The sequence below is a fragment of the Silurus meridionalis genome, chromosome 19 (genome assembly GCF_014805685.1).
Source record: "Silurus meridionalis isolate SWU-2019-XX chromosome 19, ASM1480568v1, whole genome shotgun sequence".
Lineage (NCBI taxonomy): Eukaryota > Metazoa > Chordata > Actinopteri > Siluriformes > Siluridae > Silurus > Silurus meridionalis.
This window is the reverse complement of record NC_060902.1, coordinates 13,050,287-13,076,063: the sequence shown is the minus strand read 5'-3', so window position 1 is coordinate 13,076,063 and position 25,777 is coordinate 13,050,287. Positions and strand designations below refer to the sequence as shown.

Below are 25,777 nucleotides of genomic sequence, written 5' to 3'. Positions count from 1 at the left end.
CCCCATAGAGCTCTGACCTTAAGACTACTGAACACTTTTGGGATGAACTGGAATGCTGACTGCACCCCAGACCTCCTCATCCTACATCAGTACCTGACTACTAAAACCCTTGTGGCCGAATGAGCAAAAATCTCCACAAGCACACTTCCAAATCTAGTAGAACATCTTCCCAGAAGAGTGAAGGTTATTATAATAAAAAGGGATGTTCAAAAAAAGCACGTACCAATCTTATAGTTAGGTCGCCACAAACTTTTGTCCATATACTGTATTATATAAATGGCTCATACAGATATGCTACTGATGTTTTCAATCAGATGCTTAAGACTAATTACAGATTGATGCTGATAACACACGAGCTGCTCCATTATGATGCCGTCCCCCCAGGGAACAGAAGAAGAGCTGAGTAGTCATGGAAACTTTTAATTACTTTTCCGAGATTTTTTCCGGACATTCAAATGAACCGATTGTAATCGGATGTAATTAGCATGAGATCAGCTGTTATAGGAATGAAATGAGACAGGACCTGATTCAGTCATCTTCACCTAAAAAGCACATACATTTCCTGTTCGTTTTTAAAAAGCTGTTTGCCACAGACATTTTCCGTGTGACGAGTCTCAGGTGTGAAGGTTATTTTTAGTACCTGGGTTTCTGAGCGGAGTTTGATGTGTGAAGTATTTGCCGCAAATCAACGTGTCAGTGTGCTTCAGATTTTAGTTGTTCTAAACGAGGGGGCGGTGCGATAAACAGAGACTTCTGAGACGGATAAGCAAGGAGGGTCACAGACGAGGTAAAGACGATGGGGAAGATTATGTAAGGATTTGCTCCTGGTATTCGCTACATAAAGCAGACCTGTCAATACAAACACTCGATCTAACTGCCAGGTGTGTTTTAAAGATTGAATGAAATTATATTTGACATTGTGTTTAAGGAATATGCTCCTTTTGGCAAGTAATCAATCAGAAAAAAAAGAAAGTCTACTCATCATGTTATTGAGAAAACCTCTTCCTGAACACTTACACTGGAGACTCCTTTCAAATCAAACTCTCCATACAGAAAACCTGACAATATCAACATCACATTTTTTAGTCAATTTAGAGTTTTAGAAAAGTCCTCTTGACCAATCAGACTGAAAAATAGTTTTCATTCTGATTGGTCAAGAGGACATTGACTAAAAATGTGTTTTAAATGTTAGTCTTTACATTTTACTGGTATAAAAATGGATGCTAGCATGCCGTGTGTCCTATTACTGATAGGTGGCCTACATGTGGTGAGTCAATCCAGAGGCCGTTAACAAGATGGCAGGCAACAGTGTTGGTTTAACTGCATGTGGTGAAGAAGTTTCCTCTAAACAAAGGCGTGAAACCCACAGATATCTACAGAAGACGTACACAAGCACTGTACGTGATGAGACGTTTAGCCGCAGTAAGACATTGGAATGGTGTAAACATTTCAAAGTTGGCCGTCAGTGATGATCCCGGTCGTGGTGGTGCCCTGATGACGAAGTGAAGAAGGTTCTCCTTGGATGGTTCAGGCGTACGGACAAGCTTTTCTATGCCGGATCCTACCAGGCATTAGTTAAACGCTAGGACAAGTGTATAAATGTAGCAGGGGAGTATGCTGAACATTAAATACAGTTTCCACTCCTTGAAATGTATTCTTTATTTTATAAACTCAAAAGTTCCTGATTGACTTGAACATCAAATATGATCTGATTTTAGCAGCTCTCAGTATCGTGATAGCGTTAAGTGTTGCAATATGACATTCTCGCCGTCCTGTGTCAGACAGATTTATAGGAAATGAATGACCGTCAATTGATTTATTGTTTTCTATTATTCGTAGTAGTCTGTCACAGGTTCCTGACCAAACCATATCCTCGCTGCTTAAAGCCATGCTAATATTGTCATCCCAGTCAAAAGTGGCTACTTAAAGATTCTTAGGAAATATCAGGAAATGCTCCTGTCAGGTCCTGCCTGCAGATCCCAGTAATCCTGTGTGTGTGTGTGTGTTTGAGGCTGATTTATAGTGCTTGTATCCTCCCACAATAGATCAATTTGTGCACCTGTCAAGTTTCTCTATCAATCAATTTTAACAAGAACTTGAGGGCTCAATGCTGTCTGCGAATCACACCTGACATCCGGCTTGTTTCTTATTTATAAGTGAAACATACACCTGCGTGTAGTGTGTCCATTCAGACACCCTGCCTCTTCTGAGACCATAATTATGACCTAGTGAGGTACATCTGCTGCCAATACAAAACACACACACACACACACACACCAGGGATATGCATCTCTCAAAACTGAGGCCGATGCGATTCGCATTTCGATGCATGTCCAACGACACTATAAATTAAATATGCATATAAAGTAGCTACTGATTTGATGCGATTCATCCCAATTACGATGCAGTGATTGGATTCAATATAACGCGATTCAATGCAATACGATGCAGTGGAAAAAATATGATGCTATGCCATTCAATATTGTACAGAAAGTTCGCTTTTGTTTCAGACAGACAGCAAACATCTACTAGTATTTCATAACGTTTACTTAAGTGCTTTTTGACTTATAACGCATGGCCCTTTCACAAACAGGCCTTTGTACTGCAAAAAACAAAAAAGGAGTTATAACCAGAGTTCTTTTCCTGTTTCCAGGAAGATGCAGCTCAACCTCTGCCATGTTAATCTGTATTCTGTGACTCTCAGGACAGAATGCGTTTAAGAAACAGTTTAGCGAGGAGGAATCAGTTTCATATAAAATATTGGTCATAAAGTATTGGTCACTTTCTAAATAATAAAAATATAGCGCATATAGCGGAAGATATGGTTTACATAGAAAGATCTTGAGGGGCCTGCTATAGAGCTTTGACCTGCACCCCAGGTCTCCTCAGTTTACATCAATACCTGACTTTACTAACACTCTTATGGCTGAATGAATACCCACAAATCTCCACAAGAACACTCCAAAATCTAGTGAAACATCTTCCCAGAATAGGTTATTATAACAGCAAATAAGGACTCACTGTGCAATGGGACGTTCAAAAAGCATATACGAATCTTATAGTATGATGTCCACAAACTTTTGTTCATAAGAGCTTTATCTCTGAAAGTGGTAGTGTGGTTATAGTGATCAGTTCAAGCGTAATGACCTCATTGCCATCCATCTTGGCCACGTTGTAATGCTCAGTTCTCCTTAGTAGCATCTTTAAAGAACTTATTGTATTGTGTTGCAGTCAAAAGGCACTGATGGAGGCGTTAAGCTTAGTTCATGCCTGAGGAACTGCAGCAACCAGCAGTATGGGGGAGGGTCGTGGAGAGGTGTGTGTGTGGCCCGTGGGTGTGTATAGACAAGCAAGGTGGCTAGGATTGCAATTCTGGGGTGGAAAGATCTGTGGGTCATCGAGCACAGAAAAAGCGAAGTGGAACTAATTTCCACACATGCTTGGTTATAGTAAACAAATGGAAAATGTAAGCGAGGACATCTATTATGTATAGAACAACTTCTTTTGTGAAATGGATGATCAAAGCATATGAGAATTAGAAATGCATACACACCATGGTGGATGTATTTATAACGTATAGACGAGAAATAACCTTTTACAATTCCGGATTTTTGTGCCATTTTAAAAAATAAACTGGAACGAAGTTTTCCTCAAACCTAGCAGGCTCATTGAGCTGGTACTGTTCTGACTAGTTAACATTGATGTACAAGTTTATTGTTTTTTTTTATTTTTTATCAGCTATTAAACACATTTCAGTCTGCTCAAGTGGGTGCACTAGGGGCAAGTGTCTTGCGTGAAACAGCAAGATTAAGTTTTTTTTTTTCTTTTTGTGGCACGATGTTTGGGGGGAATCGAGAGTCTGTGTGTGTTGGCTAAGGAGGGGGTGGGTGCTCAGCTGGGTGCAGTAGGGGGATGGAGTTGTGAGTAAATCTGCTTTTGGCTCCTTCATAGTAAGAAGCTTATACCACACAGCTGGGGGTTCTGGGACTCAACTTCTTCAAACCAATCCAAAAATAATCAAATGCTTATTATAGATCACATAATCATATCAGCAGCTTCGTGCAAAGTGATTTATTCCTGACTTTGAGCACGTGATTGTTGAGGTTAATTAAGTAATGTGTAAATAAAATCGGCTAATGGAAATGGACTTCAAGTTTAATTACATTAATTGTGCTTATGGAATCTCAGCCATTGATTATGATCTCTTTAGGCTTTTTGCTGATTGTTTGATCGAATGATCTACGTTTCTGTTACGCCCTTGCCACCGATCATGGCAAAGGTTACATAGATTAGTCAACTACATTCACTAGTCGATGAATCACGTGTGTAATGTGTAATTGTTGTACATGTTCGTGTTCCCGGCAGGATTCGTCCTCAAATGGCGAAGGAGAAGATCGAGGGCTGCCACGTCTGCACCTCCGTAACCCCCGGCGAGCCCCAGGTGCTGCTGGGTAAAGACAAAGCCTTCACATACGACTTTGTATTCGACATAGACGTCCATCAGCAGACAGTCTACAGTGCCTGCGTCCACAAGCTTATCGAGGGTTGCTTTGAGGGATACAATGCTACAGTATTCGCCTACGGACAGGTAATGTTTACAAAACACACGCGAAGCAGAAATTAAATGACCTCCAAATCTCAGCTTTTTCCGTAAAAATTTTTTTTAAAGGCCATGGGCCGTTTTCTCCGCTGAATATTTGTCCCCATATTCCGTGCTTACTACCACCCTTTTGCTGCACTAGACTCCTATTTCTTCAGCAAGTGAGGCTGAAGTACTGTAAAAGCCGTGCGGACTTCATGGCCGATCTCATTAAAAGGTTAATATGATGTGACAGCTTTGCTGAGTGCCATTGTATGTAGACCAGGCCTTTCAGGGTAATTCATCACACACTTCACTTTACCACTACAGTCTCAACTCAATAGAGGAGGGGGAAAATAATCTGTGTGCATACTGGAAAAGATGTTAATTTATTCTGCTTTTTTTTTTACTTATTGAACATACCTGGGAAATGAGCAAAAATGGAGAGTATATTAGAGAGTGCGGTCTTTAAATCACTAGCGTGTTTTTGTATGTGATTGTATTGTGTAAAGTCATATGTGACTCGTTGTCACTGTTTTGTACTCTGTACTCTATTACCCATTGTTAAATTATTAAATATAACAATAAGACAGTGTGCTTTTGTGTAAAAACTATGCTGCAGATAATAATAGTATTCAAAATTGTATTGTTGATTGAAGAGAAGTCATATTAAACTAACATTTAGTTTTTTTTTCTGGAATATTTATATTATAATATATAGACAAAGGTAGTGGGACACTTAACTTTTCCAGCCATATGTGTTTCTTACCCAAGCTGTTCCTATAAAATAGGAGGCATGCAAATGTATAGGATGTCTTTGGATGTCGATTTTCCCTTCACTGTAACTAGAAAACCTAAACCTGTCCCAGCATCATATTGCCCCTGTGCACAAAGCCAGCTCTATGAATATATGGTTTACATGGGTTGAAGTGGAAGATCTTGGGTGGCCTGCAATACAACACCTTCAGGATGAATCGGAACACCGACTGCACCCCAGACCTCCTCACCCTAATTCATTACCTGATTTACTGTGGAATGAGCACAAATCTCCAGAAGAACACCCCAAAATCTAGAACATCTTCCCATTAGAGTGGAGGTTATTATAACAGCAAATTAAAACTAAATGCAGAATGCGATTTTTCAAAAAGCACATGTGAATCTTTGAGGTGTCCATAAACTTTTGTTCATATTGTGTATAAATTATTGAGAAAAACTTGATCAAACGATCTCCGATATAGAATCTCCCAAATACATGCTGTTTGTTATATTGTGCCTTTGTTGACATTTGTGTGAATTATAATTTTTTTTGTTTGTCTGTGTTTCCATGGTGGCAGACGGGTTCAGGGAAGACGTACACCATGGGCACGGGCTTCGATATGGCTGTGAGTGAGGATGAACAGGGGATCATCCCAAGGGCTGTGCGTCAACTCTTCCAAGGCATTCAGAGACGGCAAACGGAGGCCCAGGAGAACGGCACACACCCTCCCGAGTTTAAAGTCAGCGCCCAGTTTCTAGAGGTATGACATTCACTTAGTGACCTGTGCCTTAATGTTTTGTGTCGTAATGTATCTGGAGTCGGATTGGGTCATGATTCTGTTTTGATGTCATTAAGTATAGGTGTATAACAAAACAGTTACGGCTTCCCCGGTGTTTTAATTGGCACAGAGGGAAATCCCATCTTCTATGGAGGAAGGAGCATGTTGAAAAGGAGCCAGACAGGCTGAGATAGTAATTGAAAAGGATCGAAAGAGATACAGAAAACCTGATGACAGTCTAAGTGAAAGCCCAGGGAGGTCTGTCATCGACCAGACAGAGCACACACACACACACACACACACACACACACACAAAATGAAGCTTGGGTAATCAGTTTAAACCGTCGTGTTTGTGTTTTAACCCTGCAGCTGAGTTTGATCTGGCGCGGGCAGCTCTCCTCTCCCCGGGTGTCTGTCTCAGCAAATTGTTGAGGGGATTTTTCAAAAGCATCTCTGTTGCTGTAAATGAATGGAGCTGTCCCTAGGGCTGGTATTATGGCCCCTTATGCTATTAGAGGAGCCCCCTTTTGCTCTCTATCTCTTGTTTCCTAGTATGCAATCACGTTTCGTTTTTCTTTTTTAGCACTCACAGGATTCAAACCTATTTTCTTTCAATCTTCTTTCTGTTTCTTTCTCTTCTCATTGGGTTTATGCAGGTCAGAGTCATCAGCATTTATCATGGTCAGATTTCACTTACTGATTGCTCGGTAAAGGTAGTCACTGACCTCTCTGACCTTTCGAATATTAACCTTTGGTCAGTAGTGGATCATAGTGCGTGTGTTTGCCTTGCAGCTTTATAACGAGGAGATCCTGGACCTGTTTGACAGTGCCCGCGATTCTGGCAGGAAGTCCAACATAAAGATCCACGAAGACAGCAGCGGAGGCATCTACACATCAGGAGTGACCTCGCGTCTGGTCAGCTCAGAGGAAGAGGTCTGATCACTTTTGCGTCAAACCTTATAGTTTTCTTTAAATGTGGAAACAATTATTGAAGTTAAGCAGTGAGTTTGACATTAATGAGCAGGATCTGAAAGGATTCTGTATTTTCACTAAGAAAAACCACATGACAGGAACCACATCCCTGTTTTGCTTTTACAACACAATGCAGACAATATGTGACAATACATCTTGGGTGCAGTCTGTGTTTGAGTTCATCCCATTGGTGTTCGCTAGGCTTGAGTTTGGAGCTCTAAAACCCCCACCAATGTATACCATATCTTCATGAAACTGGCTTTGTTTACTGTTAAAAGCGCTATATAAATAAATATGTAATTTGATGCAAAGCATTACATACATAGGCAGATGCTTGTATGACAAGCTTATTAGTTCATTATCTGCACAAAAAGTACCTACTCTGGAGAAGAACGTAACTGCTTTGGTTATGCCACTTTAAATATTCCTATATTTTTATCAGTTTCAGTTGCTTAAAAATGGACCAGGATTTCTGTAAAGGGAAATGTGATGGAAATCTTTGTTAAGCTGACATATCATTCTGAATTTTCTTGTTGTGTACCTCTCAGCTACTCCAGTGCCTGAAACTTGGTGCTCTGTCCCGTACCACGGCCAGCACTCAGATGAACGCCCAGAGCTCCCGTTCTCACGCCATCTTCACCATCTACCTGTGCCAGATGAGAGTGTGTCCTCAGACCCAGTTGGTATGAACCAATATATATTTTTTTTTAGGAATAACTCACAACAGGACCACCCTAAAGTTTATTCTGTATAATTGTCCTGAAATGAAAGTTTGTAGAAACTTGAACATAAGATTTGTGTGTTTTTTAACATCCCATTCAATATTTATTCTGCGTATGCAGTTATCATAACCTCCACTGTTCTGAGATGATGTTCCACTAGATTTTAGAGTGTGCTTTTGGAGATTTGTGATTCAGTCACAAGAGTGTTAGTGAAATAGTAGGTAAAAAGGTAAGGAGGCCTGGGGTGCAGTCAGCATAAATACACTTCTCAAAGGTGATCAATAGGGTTGAGGTTCAGAGCTCTATAGCAGGCCACTTAAGATCTTCCTCTCCAACCCATGTAAACCTTCTTGTCTCAGAAAAAGTGCTGGAGATTCCGTCCAAAAATATCATATCAGCGTTTTTTTTGTCCAATTTTATATTGTTATCTCCATGAAAGTGGTTTTGTAAGTTACAATAAACAATAAAGTATATTTAAAAAGCACTTTCACAAAAACAGGAAATACCATCAGACCTGAAGTTATAAACATTAATCCACACCTTCTGGCCAATCCAATTTGAGAATAAAGCTGTGGCATAATATTTATTAAGGTATTATTGTATATAAGGAGAATACCAAAGATCTCATATAAAAAGGAGATTATCTGTTTTTACTGATAGCACTTCAAAGAAACAGATGAAAAGTGTTCTTTATGCTTCTTTGTCTTTATTAAAGGCGAACGGCTCTGTGAGTGCAGAAGTGAACGGTGTAGGCGACGGCACCATGTCCCAGGCCGAGTACGAAACCCTCACTGCCAAGTTTCACTTTGTGGATCTGGCCGGGTCGGAGCGGCTGAAACGCACAGGAGCCACGGGCGAGCGGGCACGAGAGGGCATTTCCATTAACTGCGGCCTGGTAAAACACTTTTATATCGTTTTTCTTTTAAACTAGCTCCATCAAATTCATGACTCGTATATAAAAAACGTTTGCATCGTCAGGGAATTTCATTCGTTTGGAATTAATGATAGCAGCTACGCAGCTTTCTGATGCAGTCAGCACTTTGTTTGTTGTGATGCGACAATACTTCGATTCGCACCATGATCAATATGCTGGCTGTGTCGGGACAAGGGCAGGCACGCTGGAGGTAATTGAATTGTGAAAAAGCACTCTAAGATGGGCAATTTCTTTCGGTTTGGATCAGAGCCCGACATTATTGTTGCTGTAACTGAGTTAATCAGTATTAAATGGCACCCCTTTAAAAGAGTTTAATATTACTTACTAAACAGTGTGATGAAGTGTGACGAGGTGTGTGATGAAGTGTGTGTGTATTTGTGTGCAGTTGGCGCTGGGTAATGTGATCAGTGCGCTGGGAGATCAGAGTAAGAAGGCTGGTCATGTGCCTTACAGAGACTCCAAACTCACTCGGTTGTTGCAGGATTCGCTCGGGGGGAACAGGTAACACAAAGGCATTCATGTTTACTTCCAGAAACAACATGTACGATTAAGAAATCCGAGACATAAGTGTCCTCAGATGTTTGGCCAAAAACGCCAGTGCAAACAAGCACGCATTTTCCGAGATTTCATTTGTGACGCAGTGTTCTTGCACATGTACAGAGAACGCATTGTTACTCTCCTACTCATTTAAAGGTTAATGCATGCATGCACGCATGCAGCAGTGTCCGTGTGTATGAACGTGTGTTTGTGTATGGGTGTGTGTGTGTGTGTGTGAAAGTATATGACACTATGGTCGATATTTCGCCCACAGTATGAGCAGACTGACCACACACATACACACACATACGTGCACGCATAGACGTTTATGAGCTGAGATGCAAGTATAATTTCTGAATTATAGATGATCGACTGAAAACACGGATAACAAGCGTACACAATATTTGTGTTTCAAAATGGTGTGGCCTAAATTGTAATTTTCCATACAACTGTCTCACCTCTTGCCAATAGTCGGACAGTGATGATCGCATGCGTGAGCCCCTCGGACCGGGATTTCATGGAGACCCTAAACACGCTGAAGTACGCTAACAGGGCGCGCAACATCAAAAACAAGGTGGTGGTTAACCAGGACAAAACCAGCCAGCAAATCAGCGCACTGCGGGCCGAGATCGCGCGTCTGCAGATGGAGCTCATGGAGTATAAAGCGGTGAGGAAGCTTACGATGACGGACACCTCAGTAAATGAACGATTTAAGTTGAGTCCCTGTACATATTAAGTGTAGATTTTTGGAAAATGAACTAAAAGAACCACTAAGGTGAGAAGAACTACTTAGCGCCACCTTGTGGCGCGTGTGCCCTAATTAAGGAATAAAAACATGACAGCGTTTCCTGTTATAAGGACCTATTTTGTCCATTTAACTGTTGTTGAATGTCAGTTTGTGTTGTCACTTCCATGGTAACATAAAAAAAATAGCTGTTCCCTCACTACCCTCTTTCTTTTTTATGTCTTGAGGTTTATGAGACAGTGTATTATGTTACTGATAAACACAAAGTCCACTGTCCTAAAGATTATGCTTGGGGTGCAAAACTGAAAGGAACATCATGCGGAAAAAAATGAGAAGGATGTGGGTTTTTAGGATCTCACTTAACTGTCAGCTCAGTGATGCATAGCGGTAACTGAACAGCGCTATGATGTTGGTGGTTAGCGGTGAGCGTCAGTAGTGTTGAGAAACAGGAGCTCAGTGAGGGGATTAACCACAGTGAAACAGTACTAACTCATGAATAAAGAATGACCGAAAGCAATCGATGAAGATACTTCAGAGCCGCTTTCTCTCTATCATTAATCACAATTTACTTCCTTTCTGTTTGTTCGTCATTACCCCTACACAGGGAAAGCGTGTGGCCGGAGAGGACGGCTCAGAAGGCTTTAGTGACCTGTTCCAGGAGAACTCCATGCTGCAGAGGGAAAACGACACCCTGCGCATGCGCGTGAAGGCAATGCAGGAGACAGTCGACCATCTCAACGCTCGAGTCACTCAACTCCTGACCAACGAGATCAACCTGCTGCTCACCAAGACAGGTACATGATGCAACTACGCATGATTTCTTCAAGCTGTTTCACCTTGTTATAAACGTAGCTCACGCTCTTCCTATTGCATCAGGGGAATCTAACGAGGAGATTGGGAATCTGATCCAAAACTACATCAGAGAGATTGAAGAACTCAGGTGAGATACAGTTGTTTTGTAGCTTATGTAAACTATGATCAATTTACAAACAGTTTTGTCCAAAAACATCTTGCTGTCGACGGGATGTAAATGTCGTTCGGTCTTTCTCAGGTCTAAGTTGTTGGAGAGCGAAGCCATGAACGAGTCTTTGAGACGCAGCGTGTCTCGTCTCTCCTCTCGCTCTCCTTATCCTGCACCTTCACCCGGACACCCCCTGGGCTCCTCCCCATCTGTTTCCATGGAGGCCGAGATAACGGACGTGCTTCGGCGGGCCAAGCTGGACATCGAGAGGCTGAAGAAGAAGGAGAGGAATCAGAGGCGAAAGAGGTGAGAAACAGTAACCATAAATGTCAATGCAACTGGATACGGCAAACGTTCACAACAAAACTTTACTATGCGAATGCCTGTGAACTAAATATTTTATAAAATCACTTGTAATATTTATTGTAGTTGAAATAAAACCTGGAAAGGAATCAGTTCCTTGCAGAGCAGCATGTACACACATTTACTACATCTAGAAATAAATGGCATCTAGGAGTCATTTGGTTTAGTCAAATCATCTATTAGATGTTTTCGGCTGGTTGGAAACTCCACATGGACATCAGTTCAGCAGTTCAACTGGGGACTCTAGAGCCATATATTACTGCTTTGCTTTCACAGAATACAATTTAGACCCAAGGCCGAGAATTTACCCGTGATAAATGAATGAATCAATTTTACTTGGTAATTCTTTCAACTCTCATAGCAAAACTAGAAGCCATAACTCTTCAAAGTAGCAGTTGGTGTGTGTTGGAATGAACTATGACACATCCAGCTATAAACCATGCTGATATCAGATTTATCTGACAGGCTTGTGTGCAGATTATTCTAAACGTCCGTGTCTCTGAATAATGCAGAGGACAACAGTCTGGCACAGATACGAATACTCCTCCGTAAATCTCTCGGTGTAATAGGGAAGGGTAGGAGCGCTCACTGCAGCGGAGGAGTCTAATTTGGCTGTAATGAGAAAGAGGCTTCAGGTAATAGCTGAGCTCTTTGATCCTCAGTGTTCTTGCTGGTGTTATGAGACAGGGAGAGGATGACTCAGACTGATCAAGTGCAGAAGCAGCAGCTAATCTCTCCTTTCATTGGTCTGTCTTTAGACAACTTCTTGACTGGTCTAGAGTCATGAACCGGTTCTAACTTGAGCTTTATGGACGAGGACATTTTTAAAATTAGGTCCTAAGCTCCATAGTGCTAGTTTGAATAATTCAGTGGACTCGTATATATTTGTATATATATATATGTTCTATAACCTGTTGCGAGTGAGAGTGTTAAATCCATGCTACTGGTGTTTGGCAGTGGTTTCCTTTTTGATCTATGGTCCTATGGTTGGCATTTGTATCTCGGGTCGAGAATAAACACTCTTGTACATGATTATTGTTCTGGGATAATAAGTAATGACTCAGATGTTCCTTCAGATTATTCCACACTTACCTTAATGAATGACATGTCAGATTTTTTTATCCATTTATTGTTACATTAACAATGTGAAATGTTTAAAAGACAATTTAGGTTCTTTTCTAACTTCTGTTATAACTGCTGGAGAGTAAGGCCAAGAATACACAGTTTGTCATGTTCAAGTCTTGACTACTTTCATGTGATGGAAAACTTGCTGACACTCTTTCCATTAATGTTAACGTACACATGAAGGTGGTATCAAAAGGTTTCGAGACTATCTCTGTTTACGAGAAAGTATTTTATTTATCTACATTTACACACCTTCAAAATAGTCCCCTATCACAGCATTACAGCACTCTCAGAGTTCTTTCCACTTTTGGGATGTGTGTTGGGAGTCTTCTTTTCGAAGTGTGTCAAAAACCTTCTGCTGTTCGCACAGGATCTATGCAATGGTGCCAAACCGGCGACCTTTGAGCTTGATCTTCGGGAAGTCCACAGGAGACATATCTGGCGAGTAGAATGCGTGCAAAAGTGAGATCGTGTTGTTTCCAGCGAGAAACTTGGTGACAGGGTGTTTTAACTTGCTGTCAATGATGAAATCACAGACAGGGTAACACGTGGTTAGAATAACACCAGTTACACAGCTCCCGATGTACACAGGACGATGTCCTTTGGCACACTGACTTATGAAGGTTGGTGCTCCCTGCGACTGTGCATGCACCTCTTGTGCTGCCATCTGTTGGTGTGTCACAAAACTAGTCTTGAACTTTTTTCAAGAATCATTGTTGGCCTAATTTCAGAGCTGCTGTTCTCAAGTAAGAGTGCTGTGTCATCTTTTTTCAGTCCTGAAAGGGAGAAAGGCTTAAAGAAACGGGCAAAGCTTCAGGCTCAGGAGAACGGGCAGAGCTGTGAGAGCAGAGAGAACGGAGACGGCGACTCCGATAACGAGCCAGGAGAGGTCAGAGAACTTTTCTTAAGATTCCTTAACAGTTAAAATACAGAAAAAGCAGCATGTAATAATGTCACAGTGGATTCATTTTCTGTCTCTATTCAGGAGGGAATGTACCCTCTGCCTGAAGAGGAGAGTGGTTGTGATGAGGATGAGGAGGATGAGGAAGAGATCAGGGAGGAAGAAGAATTTGACAGCGATGAGAGCCTGGTGGACTCAGATTCGGACTCTGATGAAAAAGGTTTGCAGGGTTGTTTTATACGTATATCAGATATCTTTTTTTAAATTTTTTTAACGGATTTGGATTTACATTCGTTTTTATTTTATTTCAGCAAACCTCCAAGCCGACCTGGCAGATCTGACATGTGAGATCGAGATCAAGCAGAAGCTAATTGATGAGCTGGAAAACAGTCAGCGGCGGCTGCTGACACTAAAACTCCAATACGAGGAGAAGCTCATCATGCTGCAGAACAAGATTCGGGATACACAGCTCGAGAGAGACCGCGTACTTCAGAACCTCAGTGAGTCTTTGCCACATAGTGTTTTTATATTGATTAGAGTAAACACATGGCCTATTAATCACACACTGAATTTGATGCTAACAGTGTCTATGGAGAATTACACAGAGGAAAAGGCTAACAGGGTAAAGGCGGAGTATGAGAAGCGTCTGAAGGAGATGAACAGGGATCTAATGAAGCTGCAGGCGGCGCAAAAGGAGCACGCTCGCCTGCTGAAGAACCAGGGCCGATATGAAAGAGAGCTCAAGAAGCTGCAGGCTGAAGTGACGGAAATGAAGAAAGCCAAGGTAGGATTGAAGTAGAATATAGAGAAATGCTGCCACCTAGAGGGAAAGACTGGTCAGTTAATATGGTAGTATCAGTTGTCACTGTGCCGTTTGTTTCTTCCTCTGTAGGTGGCATTGATGAAGCAGATGAAAGAGGAGCAGCAGAGGAGGAGGATGATCGAGGCCAAGAGGAACAGAGAGATCGCCCAGCTAAAAAAGGAACAGCGACGGCAAGAGGTTACACTGCATTGCATCATAACATCATCAGTCTTGCTCGTTTCTGTTTAACTGCATGCCTGTGTTGGATTTCTGCCAATCTCAATCACCTTTCCTTTTAAATGTTGCAAATTACTCATTCATTTTCATTATATTTGATACTTGATGAAATTATTTAAAAGTTGCCCTTTAATAATTCAGTATAAGTTTTTTTCATGCATTCTGACATTTCTCACCCTGCCTGCAGTATCAGATCCGTTCTCTTGAGTCACAAAAGCGGCAGCAGGAGATCGTCCTCAGGAGGAAGACTCAGGAAGTGACGGCTCTGCGTCGTATGGCTAAACCCATGTCGGAGCGCGTGGGGGGGCGCGTTTCTCGTCGACCACCCAGCCTAGACTCCGGGGTCGAGCTTTCAGCCACCACCTCTATCACTACGTCATCAGAACCCGAGTCTAGCCGTTCTGTCTCCAGCATCGTCCGCCAGTGGAACAACAAGCTGAATGGCTACCTGGGAGAGAGCGAGGGATCTGGGGGAGGATTGTCCCGTCTGGCCAAGTCAGTGTCTTTTTCTTTTTTTAATATACAGTAAATTGAGAAGAAGGGTACTTTTAGTGCGGATCAAATAATCAAACAAAGAACAACGAAAGACTTATTGAAAGTATTATGCTCAAGATATTTCATATTGTATGTGTGTGTATATATATCTATATCTTTATCTATAATATATGCCAATGTTTTGTCTTGTATAAACCATCTTGGTCTTCATCTTCCAGTGGTAGGAAGAAGTTACAGAGAAAGGGTGTGAGCAGCAGCTTCTCGAAGACGGCACGGCAAAAATGGCAGGCTCTGGAAAGGAGGGTCATGGATATAGTGATGCAGAGGATGACCATTGCTAACGTAGAGGCCGACATGGACCGTCTCATAAAGGTAGTGTCTGCATGAATTTCTGATATTCGTTTTTTACAAACGAACATGCTGAAAATGTTTATTTGTCTATATGCCAAATATGCTATACATGTCGATTTGACATTCTTTTTTTAAAATCGATTCTCCATCAGAAACGGGAGGAGTTGTCCATGCAGCAGGAGGCGCTGTTGCGTAAGCGAGAAAAGCTCCTGACCGAAGGGCCTCGAGAAGAGGAGGACGAGCGAGTTGTTCAGGAGATGAATGATGAAATCGAAGTGCTCAATGCCAACATCGACTACATCAACGACAGCCTGTCAGACTGCCAGGCCACAATAGTACAGATTGAAGAGACCAAGGTTAGTGTCTGCTCAGAGACTATATGATATATGTTTTAACACAAAGTGAGCTTTATTGAAGATTTCTGAAAATATAACTATTTCTATAAATATATAAATAAAGTGTGGGATTTTTTTTTTGTTTTGAAATAAAGTAAGTATTCATATTTGGTAATATTTAAAAAAAAAAAAAAAAAAAAAAAAAAAAGCTAACTCCTTATTTTAGTGCCTGGCAAAAAAAAAGAAAAAGCTTATTTTTCTCCGATTGAATGAAATTCTGTATTAAAAACATCTGTATCAAATACTAAGAAGTAAATAAGTATGATGTTGTTTTGTATACCGGTATTCCACAAAGTTAATACTGGAAATTAAGAAAAATTGTTGTCTATGTCTAAAACACATTTCTATAGGATGAATTAGATTCACTGGACATGTCAGTGGTCATCAGTTCCTGCTCCCTAACAGAAGCTCGTCACCTTCTGGACCATTTTCTGAAGGCCTCCATTGATAAAGTGATTAAACTCCTCTTTTATTCCTTTCATTTTTCCACCAGAAGAAAGTTAAAATGCCTTAATGCACCCTGTGGCAATGAGTCACAGGGATTACACAGTTTGTACACCTTTGTGCTGTTGTTATACACAGATCAGGACATGTATATTAAATGTAATGAAATGCAGACCGTGCTGAGCGTTTATGTTTCTGTACAGAATTTACAGGTGGCTCAGAAAGAAGCCCAGATCAGGCTGCTCGAGGGACAGCTGCGACAGACAGACATGATTGGCTCTTCCCATAATCACATGATCCTGGATGCCTTGCGGGAGAAGGCAGAATGTATCCCAGAGTTACATGCGCTTATTCACAATGTCCAACAGGGTGTGTACATTCAAACTGATACATATTGAAAGAAGGCAAAGTGGATTTGCTTTCTATTTGTTAGGAATAGAAAATTACTTTTACATTTGCACGTAGACACAGAAACTTAACACATGCATAGCCATAACTCATCAAAAAATTATCCTCATTTTGAGATCTTTTTTTCACAGTATGCAGATATTTTTAATTCTGTTCATTTCCCACAGAAAATGGTTATGCTAGCACAGACGAGGAGGTGTCCGAGTTTAGCCAGGTCTCAGAAACAAGGTAATCTTCTATCTATGACTAATGGATTTTTTATCTCTGATTGACCTTTGATCATTTTTATATATATTTCTTTATATATCTATTACCCTTGTCCCAGTTACTCTCAAATGAAGTCCTCCGCAAGTCAGGATGATTTCAAGATCAAGGTACACACCTTCACTTCAATGAATCTGCAGTGCTTTTTTTTGTTATGACATGTGATGTCCATTAGGTGGCAGTGCAGTATAAGTGAATGAATAAACGTTCCTTAGGCTCGGCTGACTCCAGTTCTTACAGTTTAATTCTTCATTAGAACATTCATTAAGAGTTTTATTATGATTCGCACACCTCTACAGGCTGAGCCTCGCATCTCAGGTCAAATGAAGGCGGTATCAGCTGAATACTTGGGCCCCATTCTGGACTCCACCACCAAGAACATCACAAAGTCTCTGGCCTCTCTGTCCGAGATTCAGGAGAACGGCTTGGGCTTTGTTCTACGCGAGACCTACTCCAGAGAAAGCGTGTCTCGGACGATCAACCTGCCGGTCCGAGGACACACGTTGTAAGTGATGAGATTGTAATGGAGTATATTGTGATTCGCAGCACTTCAGAGTATAAGAAAGTGTTGTCATTTGTGTGTTTTGCTATTTAAATGGCTGTATAAGATTATAGCATTACTTTAATGCTGTGGTGTTGCTCAGTCCCAGGCAGTCCAGAGGCTCAGATGCATCTCCATTTACCAGGCGGCCATCATATGATAGAAGCCAGTCGTACAGGTAACTAACACACATCAGTTGGCTGATAATGCACCACTTCTATTCTCTTACATATCATGGTAGATATTGGATCAACTGTACCTTTTTTCTCTTCACTTGTGTTACATTAAGCTCTGCTCTGCTCACTCCAGTTTTTTTTCTGGAACTTAATCCCAAACGCTGCTTCTTGGGGTGAACAGTGCATGCTATGTAGAATCAAGACAGTCATTATGTGATATCCTGTGTAGAAAGCATATGCAGTCAATAAGGCATAATTATGTAATAAAATGTGCAGTGCTTTTACTCTGATGGATCTGAGAGCTCCAGGGTATAATCATATAAAAAAAATGTAGTGATCAAGCAGAGAGGCCTCCTTACCCTACATCAGAACCTGACTTTACTAATGCCCTTGTGGCTGAATGAGCAAAAATCTCCACAAGCAACCTCCAAAATGTAGTGGAACATCTTTCCAGATGAATGGAGGTTATCATTGCAGTTGGGGCATTCATTTGGAATAGGATGGGTAAAAAAAAAAAGAAAAAATAGCACATACCAATTATATGGTCAGGTGTCTCAATGTCTCTCAATATAGTCTGTCTGTCTGTCCTCAGAATAAATCTTCATAGCTTTATAGTAAATTGGTGACTTAAATAAGCTAAAAGTGTGAATTTCTCAGACTAGAACCTAAGAGTAACTTTATAAAACTTTTTCATATTGTGCTGGATTGTTACATAATCTTTCTGTCACTCTGGTCTAATGAGTTCATTTACCAGTAAAGCCACGTATAAAAGGTGCCATTTTTTTCTTGTTAATTGTTTCGTGCTTTAATACGGCCTCCGGTATCTACCGATTCACATATGCTTGTTTATTATGTTGTGTTTTTATCATTTATAATTACTCCAACGAGCCCTGGCAAGCTGCCTCAGACAGTAATAAAGCATAAATGTAATCTTTTGTTTGTTATTCCATGCCCAGTAGTAGGGACGTCAGTGTGTGAATGGTGCGAGTTGCGAGAGTGGTGTGTTTGTGTCCTAGATCAACAACGGCAATTTTCTGGACCTTGGAAACACAACGTGTTCCTGCTAAGAGCGCACAAAGTTTGAAAGAAAAACAACGTCGTTTCTGTGTAAACGGTCGCTTAAACAGGACACTATCATTTCCAAGTCAGGAGGCATTTCTCTCTAGTCATTTCGACACACTCCCAACTCATTAAAACATTTTTCAGAATTTCTGGGCAGATTCATTTCCAGTGGCTTCCCACAGCCCATGTCCTGAGTAACAATCAATTACGTGATACTTTCCGTAGCTCTAGCAGTTACAATCCATATACATCCATATTAATAGGCCTTTTTCAAGTTTACCTGTCAGGTTCCACTCCTGTGTATTGTTACTATAGGACATTTACTTTACTCTGTTTGCACCTCTCAGACCTCCGGAGACCATCTACACACCTCCCTCATCCCCTCCTCTCCGTACCCGTAACGACCGCAACGTCTTCTCCCGCCTTACAAGCAACCAGAGCCAGGGTTCTGCGCTGGACAAGTGAGTAAACAGACACACTACATTAAAGCATGCTTCTGTGTTTGGTGTCGATTTTCACTCTAAATCTTTCCATCCTCGCGGTTTGTTACTGTACGATCGAGGAGGGGAAAGTATGGAGAGTTTAAGAAACAAGTTGCAGAACCATCCTTCACAGCTGCCAATTAGGCGAGGTACATTCGTAGCAGAGGAAATACAGCGAAGTTCATCCACAGCGCTTGAGAGTCCCCAATTATTAATGCTCCACGGCTCCTGTGGATGCTCATTATAGCATGGCGAGTGGGTAAATTAGCCCAGGATAACCAATTATACCCCCTTCTGAAGACGGCTCATTGTAGTCTTTTCCTTTCATAATCGAATCAGCAGCGCCTGAGATCACCATACAGGACTAAAGGGGTCTGTTATGCGTTTCTCTCGTGCTATTTTCAGGCTATTGCATATTGAAAAGGAGCAGCGAATCCACAGATTGTTGTAGCAGGCGGTGGCTTACTCTTGACGTTTCCGAAAAGTTATTGTCAAATGTATGTTATCGACGTCAGTGGTTATTTTTATTAGTGTAAAATACGCCTGATTTTTCTATCAATCCTTATAGGTTTAGCATCATTGCAGTTTGCCCACTGAGCTTTGAATTTCTTGTTTGATCCATCATAAACGATTATAAAGAGTAGATAATTACGGTTGGTTGTTTCTTTTTCAATCGTGGTTAGTCCTAGACACAGTGCTGGCGACGTCTTGAATCGAGTGGGTCAGGATGATATGTATGTACCTGTACCTGTATAATAGACGTCATCTAAGCCTGATGGAAACTTGCTGTTTAACAGAGGATTGTGGAATCGTCGTGTGATTCCGTGTGATGTTTGTGTGACGTTTATGGAAGGGGTCTCCAGTGTCACTAATGTCTAGCAATGAATTTTAAGTTTTACACCACGGAGTAAATTTTACTTTACTAAGTTTTTGTCACATAAAATGTTTTTTAAATTTTCTGTCTTATCAGCTTCAAGAGAGGAAAAAAAACAGAGGCTGGCAAGGGAACATTTGTGTGTGTGTGAATACAGATGCTGCACATCCAATGTTCCTATAACCGGTTAAAATGCATCTCTGCTCTTTTGTAACAGAGAATTGTAATCATTTGTGCTTTGAGATATGTGGGATTATGGGAAAAACAGAAACTTCAGGAAAAAACTCTGCTTCAAGTTTTCTATAGCAGCATTCCGTGCAAGTCGTTTATTTCTTACTACTTGTAATATCATGCGTCTTTGTGCTGGTGCGTTTTGTTGCTTTGTCTCACTATACTCTCATTCAGCTGAATAGGAAGTGGCACAATCATGCGAATTTCAGACACGTTTCGGCTTTACCTGAAATCAGACATCGGAGTCTTGAACACTTCGCAACGCCTAGTTACAATCAGTGAAAGTCAAAGGGAACAGGAACAAGTCCTGTATGAACACTTCACAGTTATTCATCTTGTACGTTGTGTGTATGCATGCCCGTCATGCTGATTAATGTTCACCGACTAATACTGATTAGCGGTGGTGTCCGAAAGTGGAAGATAGACATTTCATTAACCTACGGGTTCATTTAGCTTTTGTCCAGAGGTGACTGCCATTGTTTTGCTCCGGTTTTGAAAGATCACCCTGGGTGCTTGAACTTCCGCGCACGTAGATTCGCCATTTGAGCGAGTTCGGCAGGGCAGACTCTTATCATACAGGCCACAATGCAATGACCCTTATCAGATCTTCTACAGAATAGGAAAATCTTAAGTTCTATGACAGCACTCTCTTTTCGACTGACTTAGAATTCAGGATGCGTGACCAGAGATATGTAAGTGGTATAAAACAGGAAGTGTGAACACGGTAAGATATTGTTGTTTGTCTTACCTGGTTTAACCATTGTGAAGCCGGTGCAAAATATTCTCTAGGAACAGTCTGGTGTTGCAGCTTGACCTGAGTAATGTATGATCGCATGATTCTCACTGTGTCCAATTTATCACGAGTGATGGAAAAGAATTGATTTGGAAAAATAAATAAATAAATATATTTTGTAGGAGCATCTACGCAAGAAATGTGGTGCTCCTGAAAATCCACCTTTGTTTGGAGACAAACATTTGTCTCATAGGAGATCCGAATTTATAAGAAGTGTAACTGTAAGTAAAATGACATTACACCAAATTTATACTATTGCAATGATGCCAATTTTATAGTTTTTATACATACAAAAGAAAGTAATGGCATGTAAAAAAAAATTAAAGAGGAGATGATGTGTGCCCATGTGCGTGATCAATCGTTTGACAAATGTTTCCATTTCCAGCTTTGGAAGCTTTGCCTTTTATAGAGTTTTGTTTTAGACATCACATCGTGTAAACCAGCTGCACTTTATGACCGATTGGCATTTATTAACATATGCAAATGAATCTGGAGAAAATCAACGTTACAGAATGTATTGTAAAAATGACGGCTTCTCACTTAACTCACACAACTTTTAACCAAACACTGCAAAATGAGGCCCTGTGTTTTGCATCTAGTGTCTTCGAGTTCATTGGTTTGCATCAATATTTAATGTTGACTGTTATTGCTGTGGCACCAGAATAAATCTTCGGAGCAGAACATGGTAAAGGTCTGCATCTTTTTCTTCTAATGGTCTTGACCAGGAAATGTTCTAATGCATTGCTGAGCTAATAGGTTATAAGTTCCTTACTCTGTCACACTCTAAAGTGAAAACAAAAGCATCGGTTCAGTCACTTTCAATTTTGTTCCAGTAAAACATTTGCTCTGGTTTCTCACGGTCATTTTTTGTCTGGCGTAACCCTAGATCTCTTAGTGACACCTCAGGGCAAAGCTCTTACCAGTGACTATTCAGTTTAAAATTGTTTCATCACCCAGTGTAACGTTTGTGCATAGTGCATAATGCATCTGTTCTCCTGCACGAAGCACTTCAAAAGTACCACTTGAAATTGAATCATAGTATAAAACGAGTTTTATTTTAGCTCGTAAAGATTTGCAGTTGGATGCCAGAGCAAATGTTTTTTTTAATACTGCAGCCAAGAGTGGGCTCCACTTCCACTTCCTGTGATGTCCAGTCGGATGTCATTTTTAACCCTTCCTGTTCAACTTTACATACTCTTTCCTGTTTAACTCCTCCCTCTATCTTCTCCTTCCCGCCCCTCCTCCTATCAGTCTATGCCTGTTTTTTGAGAGGCTTTCCTTCTTTCCAATAAAAAAAAAGAAATCCTCTTTCCCTTCTCTGTAACTGACTCCTCCCACCCTCCCCTAACCCTGCTGCTGTTCTGCCCTTTAGGTCTGATGACAGCGACTCCTCTCTCTCGGAGGTCCTCAGGTAGATTTCTCTGTCTGACTGTCTTCTGTTTTTTGTTTTTTCCTGTTGCCTGATTGGTCTGTCACAGACCATTTGTGTAAAGGGTGTGTCCACTGTGTGAGCATGCTGAATCCGCACTTTGTTTGACGCCCCCAATTTCTTTTTTTTTCATTTCTGTTTTGTGTTTATTGTGAAGCCCAGCACTGAATGAACCTTATGCTCTGATTTTGGGAAACTTTTCAAACGAAAAAAATCCTTGTGTAAGAAGTTCTCAATTTTTTATTTTTTATTTTTTTATCTCTCAGCTTCAGTTATAATGTTACTCATTAAATATACCTCATTATTTTAAATAACATACAATTGCTTTGAATTGACTTTGACCTATTGATCTGAAATTAATTAGTAAGAGGTAAGAACGATTATTTACCAGACATAACGCTGTGCTTATTCAACCCGTTTGCCCATTAAAGTGAGTTGACAGCATATTTAAGGCTTTTAACTCTACATATTAAAGTCTGATCATTTTCACTGCACAAATTTGTTGGTTCTTTTAGTCTCTGTGGGCGAGACTTCGATAATTTGGCTCGTTCGAAGCCTGCAGTCTGCTCTAGTGTGCCATATAATTTACTTTACCTTATCTAATAAAGCCTGCAGTGCAATCTCTCAGCACCTTCATAGCCCTATTATCGCGACACCGTGATTGCATTTTTCTTGCTTCTGTCGAGAAGCTCTCGTTATCCCATTAGAAACTAATGGCACTGTGATGGAACGTGGGGCGCATGGAATAACCCCACAGTTAAACTTTATTTTTATATTTATTTTTCCCCTTCACAAAAAACAACCTCGATCTAACTGTTTATTCTCAAACCGACACGTCAGAAAGATCTGCGTGTGTTTTTATTTGATTCTAGATCCCGAAAAAGCAGCAAATCCCATTACAGACAGCAGTCCGATAAGGTTCATTCACACCATGATTCCCTCCTCCCTCTGTTCATCCACTAAACATGTTGCCTCATCACATCCTCACCTTCTTGTCTTCCCTGCTGTTGGATGAGACAGAATGTCTGTTTTCTGTTTCATTCCTAAACCCGAACGGTTTCATAACCACGAGCTCACTCTGCATCAATTTAAGTGCTGCATGAAGATTTGATTTTAGAAAATAATGTATGTGTTTTTTTTTTTTTTTTTTTTTTTTGTGATGTGCTGTGGGTTTGCTATATTATTTTCCCGGATTAGATTTTAGGATAAAAGTGCTTGCATGTGGAGTTTATTTTTTTGTGTGTGTTTTTAGTTTTTTTGCAATGTGTGTGCTTGTTCAAGAGGATTCTAGCATTGGGTGTGACACGTTTGCTCAGCATGGCACCACACCTAGGCTTTGTGGGTGTGATCGAGCGAGTGTGATTTGGCGAATGGCGAGGGCTGAGAAGACGCCGCATGACTATATTACACTCCGCTTCACTATCATTACTCACCTGCAGGGTCAAATTAGCTGATCAGCCATTACCATCCTACGTGGCTGTGCTGCCAAGTCAACACAAAACCTCAGACCATGTGTTTTCACAGATGCTTATTTCAGCATTTTCTCTCCAGCAGGAACCTCATCGTTTAATATCAAGTGGGGCGTTTTATCACTGTACCATTGTACCACTACTCGGGGTATTCCTGAGGTCATTCAATCAAAATTGCTTTAGCCTGTCGTTATGTAATTATACAATATAATTATGGTGGTGTCCAATGCAAAAAAAAATTGCCTTTAAAGTAATCTCTCACCAACCACTTTAAATGAACACCTGCACCCTTCTTTATTCACGCAATTATCCTATCATCGAAACATTTGGCAGCAGTACATAATATCATGCAAATACTGATTAAGAGCTACGGTTAAAGATCATATCAATCATCGAAATGAGAAGTAATGTGATCTCAGTGAATGTGCCATGATTGTTGGTGCCAGGTGTTTGGTTTGGTTTGGTAGTATTTAAGAAAATTGTGCACCAAAACACATCCAGTTCTGTGGTTGGAAATGCTTTGTTTATGAGAGAGACAAATGGCCATACTGGTTCGAGCTGGTTCTGAAAAGTTAAATTAACCTAAACCACTCATTACAACTGTGGTGAGCATAAAAGCATCTCGCAAGACGCATTCAGGTAGACATCGAGTTCCAGTCCTGATAGCTGAGAACTGGAATCTGAGGATACATCTGTAGAACATTTACTGAGGCTCTCAACCTGCTGCTGCCCCATGATTGGCTGATTGAAATAATTGCAAAAAAAAAAAAAGAAAGTGTATGATCCTCATCAGACAATTTGTTTCCACGATAGTTGCCACAAAAGTTTCCCAGCCTCCTCCCGCGGCCACCGTGTCCTCGTTTCTACTTTAATCAGCTCTTCTCCTGTCACCTCTGTCCAACTCATCCAGGATGGCGGCTCGGCCATTATTAGGAACACAGAGCAGCTAAGCCTTTACGTTCACTCACTAGAGACCAATTTTTTTCCCCGTGCTGAATCTCTCACTCCGTTTCCGTCTCACTCGGACGGCTTCCCAGAGACAGAGAATGGCCCGAGGCCAGACACACCGGGAATGCTGCCAACCTCGAGAGGAGATCCTCGTTATGTTGCAGAGTGGAGAAAAGGACTGTTAAGCTCTGCCAGGTTGCTCATGGGTTCCATAGAAGTATGTGGGCTAATTGGCTCAGAAAACTCTAGGAGGCGGGATGCGAAGCTTTCGGACCAGGAAAGGTTTGACAACAAAACTAAACTATTAGTTTGTTGACAATTAGTGCGTTTTTTTTTGTTACTTTTCTCAAACTTGCACTGTGAAATTATTCTTTCTTCTGCTAGAAGAAACCTCAGATATTTCTCAGCATATGGCTAGACGAACAGAACATGCAGCAAATAAACAGAAATGTGAAAACTACTCGTTGTCCCCCTAGGACTCAATAAAATATTTCTCACTGGCCATTTACGGAGACAGTGACCTCTCTGTTGTAATTCAAAACACAGAGTATGTTGAACAATCGCTCTGTGTTGGAGCCTTTATTTTTTTTTTGCCTCTGGCTTAAGTTCATCAGGAGTCCACACAGAAACACAGACTGCCAGCTGTCACGGCACATCTCGTCCTTTCGTATCGCTCCCTCCGTTCGTTTTAAGACAGATGTGAAGATTTAGGTTATAACTAAATTTAAAACTCTGTGCTATTCGAAGAGCCACTGCCGGTAGCATTGTCCTTCTTCTTCTGCCCATTTTTGATTCAAGCAAGCATGGCAGATGTCATGCTAATTCTGTCACTCCTGCGACAGAGCGTGAGGCACCGACATCATGGGTCACGATCCTCAAGATGGAGGCAAGTAACCCTCACTGTCTCTAGTCTGTCTGCCTCACTTCTAATCGTTTTTAAACCCGCAACTCGAGCCAAGCCAGTGTGAAGCCAGTTGGATGCGAGTGTCGAAGGCGCGGTAG

General features: G+C 41.0%; 1 protein-coding gene across 4 annotated transcripts in view; it reads left to right on the top strand.

The window, feature by feature from the left end:
- The window catches only part of kif21b (kinesin family member 21B), a 52,397-nt gene that overhangs the window by 16,971 nt on the left and 9,649 nt on the right, over positions 1-25,777 (top strand). For 2 of the 4 annotated variants that reach the window (XM_046874855.1, XM_046874853.1), the window contains exons 2-27: positions 4,366-4,588; positions 5,914-6,096; positions 6,907-7,047; positions 7,635-7,769; positions 8,524-8,703; positions 9,128-9,243; positions 9,751-9,946; positions 10,629-10,818; positions 10,901-10,964; positions 11,076-11,291; positions 13,248-13,362; positions 13,459-13,594; positions 13,686-13,874; positions 13,959-14,158; positions 14,267-14,374; positions 14,601-14,908; positions 15,127-15,280; positions 15,412-15,615; positions 16,005-16,106; positions 16,302-16,467; positions 16,674-16,734; positions 16,832-16,880; positions 17,070-17,275; positions 17,415-17,489; positions 18,897-19,010; positions 22,302-22,340. In XM_046874855.1, the coding sequence (XP_046730811.1) occupies positions 4,366-4,588; positions 5,914-6,096; positions 6,907-7,047; positions 7,635-7,769; positions 8,524-8,703; positions 9,128-9,243; positions 9,751-9,946; positions 10,629-10,818; positions 10,901-10,964; positions 11,076-11,291; positions 13,248-13,362; positions 13,459-13,594; positions 13,686-13,874; positions 13,959-14,158; positions 14,267-14,374; positions 14,601-14,908; positions 15,127-15,280; positions 15,412-15,615; positions 16,005-16,106; positions 16,302-16,467; positions 16,674-16,734; positions 16,832-16,880; positions 17,070-17,275; positions 17,415-17,489; positions 18,897-19,010; positions 22,302-22,340 (3,870 nt within the window). The remainder of the gene's footprint in view (positions 1-4,365; positions 4,589-5,913; positions 6,097-6,906; positions 7,048-7,634; positions 7,770-8,523; positions 8,704-9,127; positions 9,244-9,750; positions 9,947-10,628; positions 10,819-10,900; positions 10,965-11,075; positions 11,292-13,247; positions 13,363-13,458; positions 13,595-13,685; positions 13,875-13,958; positions 14,159-14,266; positions 14,375-14,600; positions 14,909-15,126; positions 15,281-15,411; positions 15,616-16,004; positions 16,107-16,301; positions 16,468-16,673; positions 16,735-16,831; positions 16,881-17,069; positions 17,276-17,414; positions 17,490-18,896; positions 19,011-22,301; positions 22,341-25,777) is intronic. The other 2 variants (XM_046874854.1, XM_046874856.1) reach the window with 1 other exon arrangement.